We start from the raw sequence: 20,979 nt of genomic DNA on the forward strand, positions 1-20,979 counted from the left end.
GCAGGAAATCTTTTACAAAAATCTTAAAAGAGACACAGGATTTTTTCAACATTTAGATCATACTTTTGTGAGGTAAAATTTCATATGCCGGTTTACAATCTTTACAGAATCTTTTGGGCTAAAAATGTTATAAAGTTTTTAAAGTTTTATAAGATTTTTTCATCACTTTTATAATTAAAAATCCGATCACAGACCCAGTGATCGACAATCAAGGAATTCACACCGAAAATGACAAATTAGAACAGATCCGCAAATGGCGGACGCCAAGAAATTACCAAGAAGTAGCACACTTCCTCGCTCTAGTACAGTACCTGGCACAATTCATGCCAAATGTGGCAACTTATATGACACCTTTATTGAATATCTGTAGCGACGGTGCCCCGTTTCATTGGAGACCGATGCATCAGAAATGTTTTGATATAATCAAGATGCTCGCCTGCCGTGCACTGATACTGAAGCCTGTAGACTTCAATCATCCCGATCCGATCTGGGTAGTATGCAATGCTTTGAAAACCGGTGTCAGGAACTATTACGGCCAGGGCCCAGACTGGAGGACCTGCCGCCCCGCGGGATTCATGTCAAAGAAATTCACAAATGCGCAGCAAGGCTACGCCACATATGAGCATGAGATGCTGGCTATACTAGAAGCCCTTCTAAAATGGAAGACAAATTACTAGGTAGAAAAATTAATATTGTAACCGATCATGAAACCCTTGAGTTTTTCAAAACTCAAAAAGAAATGTCGTACCGACAAAGGCAATGGTCCGAATACCTCAGTCGCTTCGACTACACTCTAACGTATATACAAGGAGAAATTAATGTAGTGGCCGATGCGCTATCGCGATGCTACAAAGCGGATCGACCGCACAAAAAACCAGCGTCGTACAACTTTGTCGATGCTGATCGGCGGCTAGATCCCACCAGAGATGACCTTCCCACCCTGAGAAATGAGGAGATTGCCCACGTCAACGTGATGCGACTCCCAGAAGCAATCGTGAGCCAAGACCTCGAGGCCAAGATGCTGGCACTGGAAGGTAAGCCAAATTTAGAGCGACCACAGCCTAATGCCGATGATCCGACCATGTACAAATCTATGGCAACAGAGCCACTGACTCCATGAATCATGAATGACCACACAGAATTTATACAAGCTGTAAAGCTACAATATGCTACGGATACATTGTTTAGTAAAGTCATAGAACGACCGTCTGAGCACAAAGCGTTTGAAATAAAAGACGGCCTCATATTCGGAAAGAACTGAGCTGCCCAGGAAGTACTTTGCATCCCAAGCGGCTGGCTTGGCGTGAGAAGCCTCTGAGAACTTGTGATTGACACTGTGCATCGCACACTGGGCCACTTCGGGTTCCAGAAAACTCTAGATTACGTGAGAAGGTTCTATTGGTGGCCTCGTATGATGCAAGACATCGAGAAATTCTGCAGCACATGCCACATGTGTCAAACGATGAAGGACCTCAACTGAAAGCCCAAAGGACTGCTACACAGCCTCCCGGTGCCTAGGCACCCTTGGGGCTCAATTGCGATGGACTTCTTAGGGCCCTTCCCAAAGTCGAGAAACTTTGATTACCTCTGGGTCATGATATGCCACCTGACCGGTATGGTACACCTAATCCCCTGTACCACCAAATCTCGTGCATCAGAATTAGTGTAGAGTACATGTTCGTATGTAATATAGTGAGATTACATGGATTAACCAATACTATTGTATCAGACAGATACTCTAAATTTAACTCTAAGTTTTGGTGCAAAATGCACCGCATATTAGGAACAAAATTACTAATGTCCACCGTGTTCCATCTCCAGACCGATGGCGTCACAGAACGAGCCAACCGATTGGTGGCACAGATCATGCATACCTTGATCAGACCTGATCAGACTAATTGGGTTGATGCACTGCCACTGACTGAATTCGCAATGAATGCTGCAAAATCAGAAACCACTGGTTTCTCAGCATTCGAACTAAATTACGGATACATACCAAAGATGTTAACTAATTTTAGCGTTGAGAATACTTCACTGGGTGTCCTGGACTTCGCGCTGCAAGCAAAACATTGTCTGGAAGCAGCACATGACACCATCATCGCAGCACGTGTAAAACAAGCTCACCATGCGGATCAGCGGCGATGCAATCACAAAGTTTATCAGCCAGGTGATCTAGTATACATCAGTATGGCAAACCTTAATTTGCCAATCAAACGCGCACAAAAGCTGGTGCCTCAGTTTATCGGCCCGTTCCAGATCCTCGAGGCAAACAATGATGCAAGCGTGTACCTAATCGATCTTCCCGCTGATCTCAAAGTGCGTTGTGTGCACCCACGATTTCATATTTCCAAGCTTCGGCTGCACATGCCAAACAACGACAATTTATTCCCAGGACGGGAGCCTGCTAACTTCTATGACTTCGGGCAAGCAGAAGACCTCGAATCTGAGGTCGAGGAAATACTGACACACGAATGGAATGGTGACGAAGTATTATTCCTTGTACGTTGGTCCTTTGGCGACAGCTCCTGGGAACTGTGGGAAAATGTCAAGAACCTTGCGCTGATGGACAGATACTTCAAAATTGAAGGTGTCTCCCACGTGGAAGACTTGCCGAGAACTCGGCCGCCAGTCCGAGGGCTCCCTGCACCTGAAGGAGCGATAGTCACTCCGTACAGCAAAAGGCCAGTTGGACGTGAAGGAAAAATATTTTGGATGATTGGGCCTTCAGATATAAAAGTGTGCTACCATGCACCAAAAGCTGCATAACGAAAGACATTGCAGCTCATACTACACACGCGAATACCCTACGACGACTATGCCTCTCGCAAAGCCTTACGCGATTGGCCCTAACCGTGGCTTGCCTTACCCAATGCCCATGGTAAACTTACCCAATATGTCGCGCCAACTGGAGCAACTTACCCAGCGCGTTGAAGCGCTTGAAGCTGCCCTTGGCTTCCAGAACACCGAACCCGCACCCGGCGTCCAGTGGGTCCCTGATGCTGATGGGAACCTAGCCACTCTGCCGGCTCCCTTAGGCCCTACCTCTTCTGGGGGAGGGGAGGACTTAGGAATAGAAATAGCGAACGAACACGATGTTGCACGTCCATGGGCACATGTCGGAGATCCACGCTGTCACCTCACTCGTGAGGAAATTGGCAAGATCATGAAAGGGTGTATCGTGCCGCCGACCGGAACCATATTCTACGATCAGCTGACCGAGAGTGCAAAATGCAAATACACGTGGTTCCACGTGTTCCTCGCCAAGCATTATGTAAGCCTGATCAAAGGGCTAGGCATGCACACCACAAAGAACCAGAAGGCTTTTGCCAACGGTTGGAAGGACCCCGATTGGTTCCAGCAGGCTGTCTTCATTGACAAAAGGAAGCGTGCTCAGCTGCGTGAGAAGTCTGAGAAGGCCAAACGGCCGACTGACCCACCACTCTCCAACGCAGACACCTGGGCCCAGTTCCTAAGGCAGAACGCATATCGACACCCACATGGGATCAAATTCGAAGGGGATACCCCAAACGAACTGCAGTTGCGCAGATGGCTCATCCTGTGCCAAATTGGCCCTGCCTGACCGAATACAAAGGAGGAGGCGCGCTGAACCCATAATATGGTCACACGAGAGGTATGCCGGTACTTTGCCGAGCATGCCGCTGATTATTGCAGCACTGTGATCTCCCTTGGATCGACGATCCAAGAGATGTGGGGCCCATCCCATTATCCCCACGCAGTGGAGAACTTTGAAATTAACGATTTTCTCAAGCACACTGCCTCCTGCAGACTTCAGCACGAAATGGCCAAAGGCCCACTCCACGCATTCGCCATGCAATGGCTTGCAGACAATGCTAGCACCTAAACGCCGGAAAGCCCTGTCCATCGACATGCTCCCGTAAGCCGCACTGTCTCTCGACTAGGCGACACTAATTAATTATTATAGTCAAGCCTCTTTTCCTGGAGGGGGAAGGGTGTAACGGCGAGTATTAGAATAGCCGTAGTATTAGTCAGCTGCTGTTGCAGCATGATGCAATACAAACAATTCGGGCGCACCTGATTGGGTGCCCGAGTACTATCTGATATGAGCCGCCGAAGGACCATATGGTCCTTCACTTAAGATATTCCGGTATCTACTTATTTAAGAGCATACGATCCTCACTGTACGGTCGTCTTTTGCAATACTACTGGATCCTGCTCTGTTTCGTGCCCCTCTTGTACAAGACGCGACCAAGTCATGTCGTAGCATAGCTTTACATAAGTGTACATATATTACAGGAATGTCTCAGTCAGGGTTCTACATGGATGCATCCAGCTGGATCTGGATGGAATCCACCAGATATTTGGAACTCTGCCATCCAAGGGATAGACATCGGCAGAACTTTGCTACCCGTATATATGGCAGGTGGCGGTGCACTCTAGTAGTGTTGCTGCCAAGTTGAGTTGGAATTGATTTTAATTCAACTCAGCTTGTAAATCAACTTGGCTTGTGGGTTTCAAGTTCGAATTGCATGAACTTGTGAGTTGGTCGGGTTACTTCATCTGGTAAAACTCCATGGCTATGGAAGCTATGGAGTGCTATGGTAGCACTATGGTAGTACTCTATAGTATATAGTGTGCCATAGCAATGTAGAATTCTCCTGAGTGAACCCTCTGTATCTAACCATCAACCCATAACCCTCAAAAAGCCCTAAAAATGATTCCTGTGATTTACTTGCCTGATCTGATAGTAATAACCCTTGAGGATGTAGAGCAGTCTAACCCTTGCATTCCTATGTCCCCTAACTCTCATACTCAGATAGAAATCCTTGATTGTCGAGGAGCATGGACTGGTAGAGATGCCTGGCACAAAGATATACATGCTCGCAAGTAAACATTGACATGGTTTGGGTGATGAAGTGGTATGATGTGCATATACATTACCTCTGTTCCATCAGGTGTTGCAATTGATTCTAAGTGTAGCAGCTTTTTCTATCAGCTTTTACTCAGTGGACCACGTGTTTGTATATTTCCAGAAGGCTTCTCAGACTCCTCCTGGGCAACTCTGAGTTTTCTATGAGTAGATATGGGGCCGTGTGCAGAAAGTCGGTTGACAGAACTCACCGTGCTCCTCAGAGTCTTGTGACTATGGGAACACATATCTATATCAGGAAGGTTGGGGTGGGTGGGTGTCCCAGCACCCTTAACAAAACTTTGATACTGGATCTCAAAAACTTTGTTAATGTCTATCCCTTGCTGCCATCTATGTAGATGCTCACCCGTGCAGTTGACACATATATGGATATGCTGTGAGTCACACCATATTGTGCCGCAGTTTGTTGTGCAATATACAGACATGCAGGGAGGTTTCTACATTCTAAGAGGTGCACCATGTTCATATCTGAGATGATACATATTGCATAATCCAGAGCAAACCATGGTGCATCGGCCCTGTCAGGGTATGCACTAGACCTCCTAGGAGCAGCGGGGATCCCTTGGGATGGCAGCAGAGACACTGTCACACAAGGTAGGGAAGCAACCGAGTATATATACAAAGGTACAAAGGAGATACACATACCTGTTGCACAAGGCAGGGAAGCAACTGAGAGAACAAGTCTAAGTTGCTCCCTGGTGCGACAGGTGACTATATAGTAGCTGAATAATCCATCAGCAAAACGAGGGATGGTCCAATGAGGGAGAGAGGGAGGCTCCTCGGGTGCCCGGCATGTGACCAGTGGAACGGCCTAGGAAGGCCGCGAGACGCGTGGAGGCCCTAGAGCACTGAGCAGCAGAGCAAACAGGGGAAATGCCAAAAGGAGCGCATGGGAAGCCTAGGAAGGCATGGGAGAGCATAGCCAAAAGGAGAAGCAGAAGCATTAAGAGGAATGAGCAAATGGGGAAAGAAGCGGAACCAAAAGGGAAACAATGGGGACATGAGGTGAGTGTGGGAGGCATGCCCTGACAGGCCCAGGAGCCAAGAGATATTTGCACACAAAAAGACTGAGAGGACATGCAATGCTGATTCCAGCTCAGCTGGTTACAATCCTCAGAGAAAGCATGGTCTATGTTGACCGTGGTTGCTCAGATAGCCAATGTTTGTAGTCCAGCAGTTATTGATTCCACAAAGATCATAGCTATACCTGGTGCAGAACAAAAAATGAGAGTCATCGTAGAAAGATGAGGTGTCTGTTGGAGATAGACAGGAGACGGGCATGCAAATGGACATTGATTGGCTGTGTCATGCTGTCGTCCAATGGATGGGTGTGAGTAGAGATGGATTGGGATAGTTAGTAAGTTTGGTTGAGTCAACTTGTTCCCAATTAAATCTGTCTTAAGGTCCCAGGCTATCTAGTAAGTCCAAGATTACTTGATAAGTTTGGCCGCTAGTTGATCTGACTTGAATGCGACAAGCAATCAAGCTTATCGGTGCCTTCAATGTAAGTGTGAGAGTGTTTTGAGGGTGTGGGAAGGTTGGGTTCTGAATACTAGCTCCTGCTAGTAGTACACATGAGGTCTTGAGGTGTTGAGAGAGAATAAGTAAGTAAAAGTGAGAAAGTGCAGAGACTGAGAGAGTTGGAAACCAACTACAGCTGTCCATGGCTGTGTGCTGAGTCAAAATACTAAAACCAGGTACCCTTAACCTGATTGGAGTGTCTGAGAGAAACCTGAGAGAGCTTACGAGCACTGTTAGACTGTGTGTGTATATGGGAAACTTGTTCGTTATTTCTTAGGCTAAAGGGGCTACATTTTATACTTTTCCAGAAGTTGGCCTGCTCCTAGTCACTGTGACGAGCGATGTGCGGGGGAACGCCCGTTGGGGTTACCAACTACTTAGACAGCCGGAATGTCCAAGCAACTGAGTAGAGTTGGAGGGAAGAGCAGCATTGTTGGCACTTACTATAGGCAAGAGTACACGCGAAGAAAGAAGAGCTGGGCTCGACTCAAGGTTACTGGACACGAGGTCGACAGCAATGCAATAGGCACCTAATGGACTCAAGGTCACATGCTAAGTCCCCAAGACACAAGTTAGCATAGTATCCAGTACAGAGACGGTTACTCACCTAAGTCCCCAAGACACAAGAGGTCGAGATGGGGACTTAGGGCGAGCTATAGGGGTCTTATATACACAAATCCATGGTCCAAGAATAGTACAAGAGAATCACATGCAGGGCACAAGGATGAGTAAGACTGACCCACTTAGGTGGGTCAGGATTATGAATCAAAGAAGAATGAGTCATAGTTCATAAGTAAGCAGAGTAAACCTCCAGTGGCTGTGCAGGGCAGTGCAGGGCGGTGCCAATGATGCTGTACTGCTGCCACTGAAGGTCATATGACTTTGGAAAAGGAAAGGTGGGAAAAGGAAAATGATAAGTCGATATTTGGAAATGAAAAAATGCAAATATAAATTGTCCTTCTCTTCTCATCACAGTCATGGCTCCCTGTTGAGTCATTTTCTGACTGATTAGACTCATGTGCTGACTTGTCAAAGTTGAGTTCTGACTCATTAGAATTGTGCACTGACTCATCGGGCTGACTAAGTTTGTGACGACTTGCTATGCTTGAGTCATGAGTAGTAAGCAGGGTGTGATCTGGATACATGATTATAAGTATGCTTACTGAGCTAATTCTGTTTTACTTATCTTACAAATCGGGCAGTTCCACACCTAAACACTTTAGGGTGAGGCATCATGGGTGGTGCTTTGAAACAACTGTCCTTGATTGTCAGATTCTACATATATCACTGATTGCTGGTCTATGGATTGTGTTTACAGACTTCCCATCTCACTGGTGAGTCCAGATTCTAAAGAGTCTCGTCATGCAAGTCCTATTATGCATTAAGGACATCGTCATACAACTGATATGCTAAATTAAGTAAGTCCATGTTGTGTATCATGCATTTACGTTCACAGCAAACCTTCTCTTTCTTGAGGCCCATCCCAGTCATTGAACATGTCTTATCACTGGGTCTGTGACTGGATTTTTAGTTATAAAAGTGATGAAAAAATCTTATAAAACTTTACAAACTTTATAACATTTTTAGCCCAAAAGATTCTGCAAAGATTGTAAACTGGCATATGAAATTTTACCTCACAAAAGTATGATCTAAATGTTGATAAAATCCTGTGTCTCTTTCAAGATTTTTATAAAAGATTTCCTGCCATAAAAGTCTTGAACCAGTTTGTCAACCAAGCAACTATATTGAAAAACTATTGATCTATGTTCTGAAATTTTCATAAGTAAATGAGCCGCACTAGTTGAATATAAGAACTTTCTGCACATGAGTTTCAAAATTTCTACCTAAGAATCATAAATAAATATACAAATAAACAACTTATAGAAACATGGTTTTATCCTTTTAGAGTCAAAAATGCGAATATAAATGATGTAGAAATCATGATAAACTTATAAGATTTTTGTTTAAAACTTTTAGCCGTAAAAATGGACTAAAAATCATTAATTTGGTTTAAAATTTACTCTGTATAAAATCAGGAAAAGATTTAAACAGTTTATAAGATTTTTACATCATTTTTTTGGTCTAAAAATGCAGTCACAGACCCAGTGTATATATCCGATCAATATAAGCCAACCCAGATTCAATGTTTGTACAGTACTTACTCGCTTGTATATTTATGTCAGCGACCTTTGTCATATTGTGGTCGGTACAGTATCACATAGACAGGCTTGCCAAGGCTGGAGCAACACGTAATATGACACTTTCTGGGTCAGTGGCATGTCCGGGCTGCAAGAAAATGCTGTGCACAAAGAAGCTGACAAAATCCTTGTGGAGCTGATATATGGACCGTACCAAACTGTGGACCCTGGTGCCATTATACTCTATGCAAATGTGGATGCCGATGTGGACATTGCCAACTATAGGTGCTGTGAGGGTCCAAACATAGGGGTTGTTTGCATCGACAAGAACAGCAAGGAGAGAGAATGTGCCATCATTGAGATAACTGATTGGTGGAATGAGCGGATTTGGAGGGGGAGGGAAAGGAAGTGCAAGGCCTGGCTCCACATTGAGGGCTTCTTGTTGAAGTAGACTTGCAGGTTGCATGATGTGGAGCGGGGGCCCATTAGACCAAGTATAGCATTTACGGCTGGTGAACTCTGTCCTTTCACAGTCGAGGGGGTGTTCAAAATCAAGGGGAATCCATTCGTCCCAAGACATAGTTGCAAGGTCTTTGGGATCAAGGAGACCCCATAAGTCTCCAGGCTCGGAGGTTGCTACAATGATGATGGTGCGCTGCCGGGGGTAGGGGTAAATGGTTGCCAAAGGGTCGAAGTATTCTGGATTTGTGCTGAAGATAATGGGGTCAGGATCAGGGTTGAGGTTGCAGTTGACATCACTGTCAATAATGACAATAAACCGAGGGTCACCAGGGAGGCTGAGTGGCTCAGGGCAGTGGTCAGGGAGTATCAAAGGTTTGTGGACTGGGGTAGGATGGTGGTTGGTCTTCTTGTATCAGGGAGGAGCAGTGTCATCTGGTGGTGGAGGGAACAGGTAGAGACTGGGCGGAAGTCCTGCATATGACATGGCAGGACATCATTGAAAGCAAAGGCAAGAGAGTGGTTGCCCCATAGCAGAAAAGAAATGGGAGTAGTCAACCTGTGATGTGTGGACTTGTTGTGCCTTGTGCCGATCATGGGGGCTCCGTGTGTCCTTATGCAGAGTTCCACACCTTGGTGTTCTCCTGTCAACAGTGTACATATGTGTATTGTTGCCGAATATCATGGGTGTCATTGCACAATCCTGTTGCACCTGGTCATCAATCCAGTCTAGAAGTGCAATCTGGGACACTCTGTACCTCTTATCAGTTGATCGGAACTTTGGCTAATTCTTTCAGGGGCCACTGCGAAGCTGTCTGAATTTAGGCTTTTTTGAAATTCACTGTCAGAGTACGCGCTGGAGCTCCTAGGAGCGGCGCAGATCCCCCGGGACAGCGGTGGAGACGCTGTCGCACAAGGCAGGGAAGCAACTGAGAATATATACAAAGATACGAGACGAATACACATACCTGTCGCACAAGGCAGGGAAGCAACTGAGAGAACAAGTCTGAGTTGCTCCCTGGTGCGACAGGTGACTATATAGTAGCTGAGTAATCCATCAGCAACATGAGGGATGGTCCAATGAGAGAGAGGGAGGCTCCTCGGGTGCCCAGCACGTGACCAGTGGAACGGCCTAGGAAGGCCGCGCAAGGTGCGGAGGCCCTAGGAGACCCAAAAGGATAGAAGAATGTATGGAGCTCCTAGGAGGCCCGAAAGAATAGAAGGAGTGTCTGGGAGCTCCTAGGAAACCTGAAAGGGTAAAAAGAGTGTGTGGGGAATGCGGGGAAACAGGGAAAGACGAGTACTGGAGGTGTGCCATGACATCACCCCCCCTTTAAGGGCCCAGCATCCCGATGGGCAAGGAATCTTCATGAGCGTCTGGTGGCGTAGTGTAATGGAAGAGGGGTTGGAAGCGGAGCCCTCGGAACGTGAGGGCAGAGATATGGCGTGGCGCATTTGGGTGCCGGCGGTAGAAATCGCGGATACTGACTGGAGAGACGTTCTCCTCGGGCTCCCAAGTGTCTTCGTTAGCTGAATAGCCCTCCCAGCGGACAAGGTACTGCAGCTTTCCTCGGGAGATCCGGGAGGCTACGAGACGATCAACAGTCCACTCCTCGACTCCATCGCGGACAACCGCGGGCGGCGGACGGTGGTGCCAGGGCCTTCCAGGAATGGTGTCCTCCACATAGCGGTGAAGCTTCCAGACGTGGAAGACGGGATGGATCTTCCAGGAGTCCGGGAGCGTCAGGCAGTATGCATTGCGGTTAATCACCTTGTTGACAGTGAAGGGGCCATACCACCGGTCGTCCAACTTCTTCGCAGGGCGCTGAGTACGGATATCCTTGCCATGCAGCCATACCTTATCGCCCACGTGGAAGTCCGAGGAGGCTCCGTGATGCATGTTGTAGTGCCTTGCCATGTCCTCCGCGGCTTGCCGCAAGGCAGCACCCGCTTCCTCCTCGGCGTGCTTCATGCGTTCTGCAAACTCGGTAGCTCCCTCTGCGTGTGGAACCCTCCGAGGCTCCACGCCCATCCGGGGGTGGGACCCATAGTCCATGAAGAAGGGTGTCTGACGAGTCGAGGAGTGAATGCAGTTGTTGTAGGCGAACTCGGTGATGGGGAGCCACTCTTCCCAGTCGTCCTGGAGGTGATTGACGTACAGCTGAAGGAACTGTTTGATCTCCTGGTTAATGCGCTCGGTCTGGCCGTCGGATTGAGGGTGGTAAGCTGTGGAAGCCGCTACGGAGATCCCGAGCATTCCGCTCAACTCGCGCATGAGGTGCGACACGAATTGCGAGCCGCGGTCACTGATCATGACCTCTGGAAGTCCGTGGTGCTTCCAGACCTGATCTCGGAAGAGCCGAGCAACTCCCAGGGAAGTCACCTCTGACGTGGTGGAGGCGAAATGGGTGCGTTTACCCTTGCAGTCGACGGCAACGAAGATCGCGTCCTTCCCATTTAAGACCGGAAGCTCCATGATGAGGTCGACTGTGACAACTTGCCATCGTCGCTCAGGCACAGCATTTGGGAGTAGGTGGCCTGCGGGAGCTCCGGGGAACGTCTTGGTGCGGTTGCACGCGTCGCAGCCCTTGACGTACCGGTCGACGTACCGGCTAATCCCTGGCCACCAGTAGTTCCTGGAGACAAGTTCGAGGGTTTTCCAACGTCCCGGGTGCCCTGCCACAGGAACGTCGTGGTGAAGCTCTACCACCCTCCTTCGAAGTTCCTCGTCCCGAGGGACAGACGTGGCCGCGGTAGAGTACCAGGTCCTCCTCAAACTGCCAGTCAGGTGCATGATCGATGCTCCAGGAGACTCCGTGAGGCTTCGCCATGGCAGCCTCAACCTCCTTGTCCAGCTCCTTGGCGTTACGAATGCGCCGGAGGATGTCGGCATCATCGGTGTCGATGGGGACCGCCGCAGGGTGGAGCACTCGGATGAAGATCTCAGGATGTAGGACAACGACGTCCCGGTTGTCCTCGGCTCCTTTGGAGTGGTCCACCCGGCGTGACAACGAGTCGGGATGTCCAGAAAGACGTCCTGGATGGTGGTGGAGCGTGAAGTCGAAGCGGGAGAGGAAGAGGGACCAGCGCGCCTGCCGACGATTCAAAGACTTTGTCATCTGGAAGTACTCGAGGTTCTTGTGATCTGTCAAGATCTCGAACGGCTCCCAGGAGCCCTCAAGGAAGTGCCGCCATTCCTCGAGAGCCCGGATGATGGTGAGGAGCTCCTTGTCGTGGACGTCGTAGTTGCGCTCGGGAGGGGAGAGGCCCTTGGACATGTAGGCGATGGGGTGGAGGATCCCGTCGTCTCCCATCTGCGAGAGGATGGCCCCGGTGGCAAAGTTCGAAGCATCCGTCTCAAGGTGAAACTTGCGGTCGTCCCTCGGAGCTACCAGGACCAGTGCGGAGGTGAGTGCCTTCTTCAGGTCTAAAAAGGCATTATGCTCCTTGGGGCTCCACACCCACGGAGCGTCCTTCTTGGTGAGCGCGTGGAGGGGTCTGGCAATATGAGAGAAGTCTCGGATGAAACACCGGTAGAAGTTGCAGAAGCCGACGAAGGACTGCACTTCCTTGACGTTCCGCGGTTCAGGCCACTCGGAGACTCCTCGGACCTTGACAGGGTCCATCCCAACATGCCCATGGGTGATCACCAGTCCTAGGTACTCCACCATCGTCCTCTTGAACTCACACTTCTTGGCCTTCAGGTACAGCTTGTGCCTCCGTAGCACCTCCAGCACTCGTCGCACAGCGTCCCGATGCTCCTGGAGCGTCTCCGTAAAGATGAGGATGTCGTCCAGGTAAACCACGACCAGGCCCTCGTCGATGAGGTCCCAGAGGATGTCGTTCATCACGGTCTGGAAAGTCGAGGGGCTGTTGCAGAGGCCGAAGAACATCACCAGAGGTTTGAAGAGGCCCCGATTCGTCCGAAACGCTGCCTTCCACTCGTCTCCCTCCTTGATCCTGACGTTGTTGAAGCCCCAGCGGACGTCGAGCTTGGTGAAGTATTTCGCTCGACGTAGCTTTGTGATCAGCTCGGAGATAAGCGGGAGGGGGTAGGCATTCTTGACCGTCATGGCGTTGAGCCTCCGATAGTCCTGGACCAGCCGCAGCGAACCGTCCTTCTTTTTGACGAAGACCGGCGAGGCCATGGGAGACTTCGAGGGGCAGATCCTCCCGGAGTCAAGGTTCTCCTGGAGGAAGGCATCCAGCTCCCGCTGTTCCACCAGCGAGAGAGGGTAGACCTTGCTTCCTCGGGGCTCCGAGCCAGGCTTCAGCTCGATCGCATGGTCCCAAGGCTTCCTCGACGGGAGCTCGTCGAAGGCTTCCTTGGAGAACACGTCTCGAAAGGCGCGATAGTGCTCTGGGACGCAGTCTTCGAAGGTACGTGGGAGCTCCGAGGAATGCGCCTCTTCTGCTAGGCGAGAGGAGATGGTGGCAGTCGCGCGAATCTCGTGACACCTGAAGTCTTCTTCAGTGGGTAGCATCACCACGAAGACCCGGTCGGAGCGTTCAGGGACGAAGTCGTCAGCCGGCGGAGGTTCCTCGGAATGCTCCTCGTCCAGGGCATCTTCGACGGTGGGGCGCGGCAGAGGGGTGCGGGGCTCCTCGGACACGTCAGATGGGGTCTCCTCGAGATGGAAACGCACCCGCCACTTCCACTCGCGGTACTTGGTGTTCTTCCTTCGGGTACTGCACTCTGGTGGGCACCGGGACATCTCCATTTCCCCCGTGTGCCAGTCCACCTCAGGATTGTGATGGTGGAGCCAGGTGTGCCCTACAATGACGGTAGGATGCCCGAGGGAGCATACGGCAAGGGTGACGTGTTCCGAGTGATCGCCATAATGCATGATCACATCCACAGTCTCACGGATCCCCCCGGAGTGGTTGAGGGTACCGTCGACGTTGTAGACGGGGACTGCGCGAGGGAGCGGCTTGGTGGTGAGGCGATGGCGAAGCACCAGATCATTGTCGATGAAACACCCAGTGGCGCCGCTGTCGAGGAGGGCTTGGACCACGAACTTATGACCTGAGTCCGTGGCCTGAAGCTGGAGGGGGAGCTCGGTGCTCCGGGAGCGTCCAGATACACCAGCGAGGACATAAACAAAGGGAGGAGGTTCCGAGGATTGCGCAACTTGCTGTACTTGAGGCGATATATGGTGAATCGGCTCGGGGGCCGGCATATTGATTTCAGGCAGTACAGCGAATCTATTGGTCGTTTGCAGCGCACTTGCAGATGACCCTACACAAATCCTCCTCTTGGTCCTCAGCCTCTTGCGCTCCTAGGGGCTCCGCCTCCTTGTCGGCAGAGAACATCCAGATCTCCCCGATCAGGTCCATCTGCTCCAGGACGTCCTCGGGGAGTCCGACGGCGCGGATCTGAGCGCGTTGGGGGCATTCACGAGCCAGATGTCCAGGCTGGCGGCAGATATAGCAAACACGCTGGCCTCCTCGACGTGTGGCGTCAACGTCCATAGGAACACCCAGCGGCAAGGGCGGAGGTCCTGGAGGAGGTGCAAAGCGTGGGGCGGCAGGTGCGATGGGGGCCGCGACTTGCGGGCGAGTGGCGGTGAGTGGGGGAGCATAGGTGGGAAGCGTTGGCTGGCGAGGCGGGGCCGTAGGAGCTCCTGCCAGCTGGAAAGGGCATAGGCGGGGTGCCTCAGCCTTCCGCGCGGCGCTGGCTTCCCTCAGGCAGCGATCCATACGAGTGACCGCGGCCTTCCACTCAGGGAGGGTGTCCGGCCCGAGTGGCGTGGACTCCAGGGCGATCCAGAAGTGAGTGGGGATCGCCTGCTTGAAAGTGGCAAGGAGAGAGACGTCCTTGCTGACTCCGGCCTCCTCGGCGAGATTCTTGAACTGGCGTATGAAGTCTTCGGCGACTGAAGAGCCCATGTGGAGCGTGCGGAGCTTGTTGAAAGCCATAGCGGCGGGATTGGGGTCTTCGAAGGCCGCGCGGAAATGGCATTCAAAGTGGGCCCAAGACGCAAGGTAGTCCGGAGCCTCCTCGGGTTCCCTAACGCCCGTCTGGAGGTCACGGAGGATCTTGGAGATATTATCGGCCCAGGTACCGGCCGTCCCACCGTGACAGTACGAGAGTAGGAACTGGATGCGTTGGATGGGGTCGACGCAGCGGCTGTGGTTGAGATAGTCGTTCACAGACCGTAGGAAGGTCCAGGCCGTAGACCGTGTACCGTCGAAGGAGTCAGGGCGACGGAACTTGATAGTGGCGTTGACGCGCTCCTGGTGGAGATACCCTTCCATGGCAACAATGCGTGCGAGGAGCTCCGGCACGGTTGGCGGCTGTGGGGGGGCCTCCTCGGCTTGTACAGGTTGATTCTGCGGTGCCGGAGGCACTGCGGGGGGTGGATCTTCATCCATGCTGAGAGGGGAGAGTCGGGGGAAACCAGGACGAAGGCGGTGTGATGGTATAGGTTTGCTAGAGGTTGCTTCTGGCGGCCGGCGGAACGGCGAGGCATGAGCGAACTTTGAGCAAGGGCCTTCCGGCAGCGAGCAGAATCGCTAGGGGAAGTGTGGAGACTTGTTCTTCTGTCAGAGTACGCGCTGGAGCTCCTAGGAGCGGCGCGGATCCCCCGGGATGGCGGTGGAGACGCTGTCGCACAAGGCAGGGAAGCAACTGAGAGAACAAGTCTGAGTTGCTCCCTGGTGCGATAGGCGACTATATAGTAGCTGAGTAATCCATCAGCAATATGAGGGATGGTCCAATGAGAGAGAGGGAGGCTCCTTGGGTGCCCGGCACGTGACCAGTGGAACGGCCTAGGAAGGCCGCGCAAGGTGCGGAGGCCCTAGGAGACCCAAAAGGATAGAAGAATGTATGGAGCTCCTAGGAGGCCCGAAAGAATAGAAGGAGTGTCTGGGAGCTCCTAGGAAACCTGAAAGGGTAAAAAGAGTGTGTGGGGAATGCGGGGAAACAGGGAAAGACGAGTACTGGAGGCGTGCCATGACATTCACATTGAATAATGCTTCATTATTTTCATGGGCATATTAAAAAACAGCTGACATCTGTTCTCTGTATTTCTAACCTTCGCCATTACTTTCAGCCCCTTTGTGGGAATCTTTGGTGGACCATTCTTCTATTCTGGTATCTATGATATCATCTCTGGATAGTTGCTCTTCTCGAAGCTCATCAATAAGAATATATTCTTTTACTCTAGCTTTGTATGGGAGAAGCTAGAATGGTGCCACAAGCAAGCACCGAGCGAAGCTCAGTGCGCCATCTTGGGCTCGAGGGAGGGATTTTGAAACTCCAACACGTGTCGCGCCTCTCTCCCTCAGACCCACTGGCAGCTAGGATACGGCAAGTAGTAGTATCAGCACCGACACACACTTGCAACCTGAGACATGCCTCCTTGTGCCCCTCGAGACAACCCCTTCAATAAGCCTCACTATCAATTCAACTGGGCAGCCTTGGTCGGTCTGGCAGATGCCAGAGGGAAACATCCACGAACTCAAGGTGTGGACAAAACAGGCCCTGCTCAATCGCAAGGACAAACTCATCAAGCACCTGTCCTTCACGGCCCTCTACAGGGACAGGGAGAAGAACGGACACCACCAGGGCATCATCCAAGACATGGAAGATGAAGATTCAGAATGGCACAGCCTGGCCAAACCCCAAGAACAGAGCCTTCCGTCCACATCAACGCACCCACATTCACAAACACTTAGTCAATGTTCAAGCTCACAAAGGCTTCAGACGCGCTCGGAGAGTAGAGGGAGGGAGTCACTTCGTTCAGCGCGGGCGAGGACAGAGTCGCAACCGCTTTCCCCCCCCCCCGGCCATCGTCAGGTGAGCGACACACCTCACTGAGTCTTTCAACACACCTTTCCTCTTGCTGGATGCAAACCCACCACCTTGCTCGTGTTCTTGCTACACGCTTCTACTTGCTTGCTATGGCCAGAGCCACATGTTCTTGCTTGCCTCTTCCTCGGCACATACCATGCTATCGATCCAACGGACTCACAGACAATCCCAGGGCATCGGAGTACCAACCGGGACTCCAGTCAGAGTCACCCAGCTGTTGTCTGTGGTGACTTGCCAGCTCTCTGGCGCTTATTTCACGTGGCTGTGGCCGCTTTAGCTTGTAGGCTGTGCTGACAGTTTTACTGGAGAGCCACAGACGAGTTGGGCACTTCATTCTGCTGACTGTCTGTGCTCTCCAGGTAGGATAGCCCTCTCCATGTATTTACTTCATTCTGCTCACTGTCTGTGCTCTCCAGCTCGTTCTCGAGTGTTGTCCAGCTGCTAGACGCCCTTAGACAACAGGTTATGAGCCCTGAGCCGCTCTGACTCACTCCTGACAGCTGGCACTTCAACCGTGTCATAGCACATCAACCACCGCTCTCCAGAGCGTCATTCCGCTGCAAGGCACTCCCTATATCGTCATCCCGCTCCCTGTAGCATCATCCCACTCCTCAGAGTGTCATTCTGCTGTCACCAGCCTCCCAGAGCGTCATACCGCTTCATTCCGCCCCCGAGAGCGTCATTCCGCTCCCCATCGCTCCACTTCGACACCTGAACCGTTCCCGCCGGTCCAGGACCTCTCCGTCGCTTCCCTTCGTCGTTCCAAGCCCCCACAAGCGCCGCCCATCGTCCTACGCCGTCTGCAGCACTCAGGACGCCGTTGCCATCGATTAGGAGCGATTTTCGACGATCTACATCGATAAGGCTCTCCCTGACTCGATTCTACGCTTTCCTCGTCGTCTATAGCCTCCCTGGTCGCCCTACACCGTCGCCTACTCGTCTACAGCCTCTACACCGCCGCCTATGTCCTCCAACACCTCCACCAGCACCCAGAAGGTCACCCCGCTGGGGGAGAACAACTACAACACCTGGATGCCCGAGATGAGGGCCTACCTCGCCGAGCAGAAGGTCTGGTTCATCGTCTCTGGCGAGGATTTGAGGCCCTCGGACGACGCTGGGGCCGTGGCATGGAGGGATAAGGCTGCGGCAGCAGCAGGAGCCATCTATAGGGCGCTGGAGCCGGGTCAGAGGGTGCATGTGGTGGGGATTGAGATGGATCCGGTGAAGATGTGGGCAAAGTTGGCCGAGGTCCACCTCCAGAAGGTGTCTGGTGCGCGTTTCAACGCCCTGGACGCCCTCCTCACCGTTAGAAAGGGTGCTGACGAGTCCCTCCCCTCCCTCATCGCTCGAGTCGACTCCCTGCACCAGGAACTCAAGGCCCTTCGTCCAGAACGCTACAGCATCGCCGACCTCGACGACGACCTCGCCGCCATGTCCATGCTCCACTCCCTCGGCCCAGAATACGCCGAGTTCACCTCCTCCCTCGTCCGCTTCAACCCCAGCCGTTCCAACGTCGTTCAGGCCTTCATCCGCGAACATAACCACCGCCTGCCGCGCGCCGGAGCTGCCGACAACGCCGCCTATCGCGCTCAGGCCGCTCCCAGCTCCTCCGCCGCCCAGGACGTCCTCTGCGACTTCTGCGGCTACAAGGGTCACTCGGAGGCCACCTGCCATCGCCGGAGCGCCGCCAGGGATGCCGCACGCAAGGAGATCGCTGAGCGCAAGTCAGGACGTCGCACGCCGCGCTCTCAGACGGCCAAGGCCGCCTCTAAGGCCCAGGACGCCCCCGGCTCTCCCCAGACCGCCGGACAGGCCGTCCACGTCGAGCTGGCTGGCAATGCAAGTGTCTCCTCGTCGTCTGAGCCCCTCCCCGCCGTCCTAGATGTCCCCAGCACTGACTGGACCGCCGATACAGGGGCCACTGCTCATATGACGCCTCACCGTCACTGGTTCATCTCCTACACGCCCTGCAACGTCCCCATTCGCCTCGCCGACTCCAAACTCATCTACGTCATCGGTGTCGGCTCCGTTCGCTTCCAGCCGGTGGTGGAGGGTCAGGAATCGCGTCTAGTGGAGTGGACCAGGGTGCTACACATCCCAGAGCTTCGCTCTAACCTCCTATCAGTCCTGTATCTCACTCAGCACAAATCCATTCGCGTTGTGATCACCAGGGGCCTTATGGCCTTCGTTCGAGGCACCACCACGCTGTTCACCGCATCTGTGAGCGATTCCAACGCCGCCATCGTCAACGGGCGCACCCTGCCGGCCCTGGAGCACGCCCAGCCTGCCAGCACCTGCGCCTTGGACCTCGAGCTCTGGCATCGACGCTTCGGGCACGTCAACGTCGACTATGTGCGCCGGATGCTGAAGGAGGACAGCGTCTCTGGCCTCAAGCTCGACTCGGACGCCGCTCCAGACACCATCTGTGAGCCTTGCATCTCCGGCAAGCTGCACCGGCCTCCTGTGCCTCTGAGGGCCTCCCGGCGTGCGTCAGAGGCCCTGGGTCTTGTTCACATGGACGTCCACGGCCCTATCCCTGTCCAGACGCCTGAAGGGTACCGATACTGGGTGATCTTCGTCGATGATGCCCACCGCTTCTGGGTGGTGGTGCTGCTCCGGCGCAAGAGCGACGCGTTCCAGGCCTTCCTGCGCTTCAAGGCCTTTGCTGAGCGGCTCACCGGATGCAAGATCAGTGCACTGCGTGACGACAAGGGCGGCGAGTTCATCTCAAAGGAGTGGGACGATCTCTGCACCTCCGAAGGCATCCGACGCGAGCACAGCGTCCGAAACGAGCCCCACCAGAACGGCGTTGCCGAACGCGCCAACCGGACTCTGGCCGAGGGCGCCACCGCTCTCCTGAGCGAGTCCAACCTGCCTCCATCGTTCTGGGGTCTCGCCGTCGCCGCCTACGTCCATGTGCACAACAGGACACCCTCTGCTGCCCTGCCCAAGGGCGCAACACCCTACTTCGGCTGGAACGGGATCAAGCCCTCTGTGGAACGCCTCCGGGTCTTCGGGTGCGTTGCCTACGTTAACATCCAGAAGGACAAGCGCCGCGGCCTCTCCTCCCACTCTGAGAAGTGCATCTTCGTCGGCTACGCGGAGGACTACAAGGCATGGCTGTTCTACAACCCAGACACCCGCAAGTGGATCATCTCTAACGCCGCCATCTTCGACGAGCGGTACTTCCCTGGAGCGCGTTCTACCGCCAGCTGGGACTCTGCTGCCTCCGACTTCCTCCTCCGTGCCCTGCCTTCGCTGCACGGCGCTCCTCGCTCTCCTCCTGACGCACCTGCGCCGGTTCCGGGGGGAGATATGGCACCACCACCGCTTCAGGATGCCCAGGACATCCCTGAACCGGGGGGAGATCTGGAACCGCCCCATGTGCCGCCTGTGTCTCCTGCCAGAGTCCAGACACCTCCGCCGTCTCCTCGTGCTTCGTCCTCGCCTCCCACTGGTTCTGCCTCGCCTGACGCCTCCCCATCACCTGTCCCTCGCTCTGCAGCGCCGTCACCGGACCCAGAGCGCTCTCCTACGCCTCCTGAACGCCCTCCGACTCCTCCTCTGGCCCTCAGACGTGAGCGCCGTGCACCCAAGCCCGTGCAGCCTTGGTGGATCGTCCCCTCTCGCTCTCCGGCCCCTCAGGCCTACCGGGAGCCCACTCCAGCCATCGAGAGCAGCGAGGACGAAGACGACACCTCCTCCAAGGATCCCCTGGCCGCTGCTGAGCCGGAAGACGCCATGCTGGTGCTAGCTGGCCTTGACACCGTCTATGCCGCTCCTTCGTCGCCGGACCACCTCTCCTTCCTTCAGAGCCTCGAGGCTGCCTTTCGGACCTGCGCACTGAAGGCTGAGGCACGGGGCAACGAGCCTAGGTCTTTCTGCGAGGCCATGAAGCGTCCTGACTCGGATCTCTGGTACAAGGCCGCCATGGAGGAGATCGAGGCCCACATCGCCAACGGTACTTGGGAGCTGGTCCAGCTGCCTCCCGGACGCAAGGCCATCGGTTCCCATTGGGTTTTCAAGGTCAAGCGCAAGGCCGACGGTTCTGTGGAGCGCTACAAGGCCCGCCTCGTCGCCAAGGGCTTCAGCCAGCGCCCTGGAGTCGACTTCGACGAAACCTTCGCTCCTACTGC

At 53.2% G+C, this 20,979-nt stretch overlaps 4 protein-coding genes across 4 annotated transcripts; 3 read left to right on the top strand and 1 right to left on the bottom strand.

Moving 5' to 3' along the window:
• Positions 1–2,274: 2,274 nt before the first annotated feature.
• Positions 2,275–2,646, top strand: PUNSTDRAFT_26806 (uncharacterized protein; the record flags this gene model as incomplete). Its single annotated transcript, XM_007388192.1, has 1 exon — positions 2,275–2,646. A coding segment is annotated over one exon (372 nt), but the record flags the coding sequence as incomplete, so codon positions are not given.
• A 247-nt stretch (positions 2,647–2,893) lies between these two features.
• On the top strand, positions 2,894–3,580 carry PUNSTDRAFT_138501 (uncharacterized protein; the record flags this gene model as incomplete). The annotated part of the gene is made up of 1 exon (XM_007388193.1): positions 2,894–3,580. The coding sequence occupies one exon, from the start codon at positions 2,894–2,896 to the stop codon at positions 3,578–3,580; it is 687 nt and encodes a 228-aa protein (XP_007388255.1).
• Positions 3,581–14,232: 10,652 nt separating this feature from the next.
• On the bottom strand, positions 14,233–15,402 carry PUNSTDRAFT_138503 (uncharacterized protein; the record flags this gene model as incomplete). Its single annotated transcript, XM_007388194.1, has 1 exon — positions 14,233–15,402. One exon carries the CDS (start codon positions 15,400–15,402, stop codon positions 14,233–14,235), a length of 1,170 nt encoding a protein of 389 aa, XP_007388256.1.
• Positions 15,403–17,806: 2,404 nt separating this feature from the next.
• On the top strand, positions 17,807–18,370 carry PUNSTDRAFT_76114 (uncharacterized protein; the record flags this gene model as incomplete). The annotated part of the gene is made up of 1 exon (XM_007388195.1): positions 17,807–18,370. A coding segment is annotated over one exon (564 nt), but the record flags the coding sequence as incomplete, so codon positions are not given.
• Positions 18,371–20,979: the final 2,609 nt, after the last annotated feature.

Source organism: Punctularia strigosozonata, assembly GCF_000264995.1.
Source record: "Punctularia strigosozonata HHB-11173 SS5 unplaced genomic scaffold PUNSTscaffold_17, whole genome shotgun sequence".
NCBI classification, from domain to species: domain Eukaryota; kingdom Fungi; phylum Basidiomycota; class Agaricomycetes; order Corticiales; family Punctulariaceae; genus Punctularia; species Punctularia strigosozonata.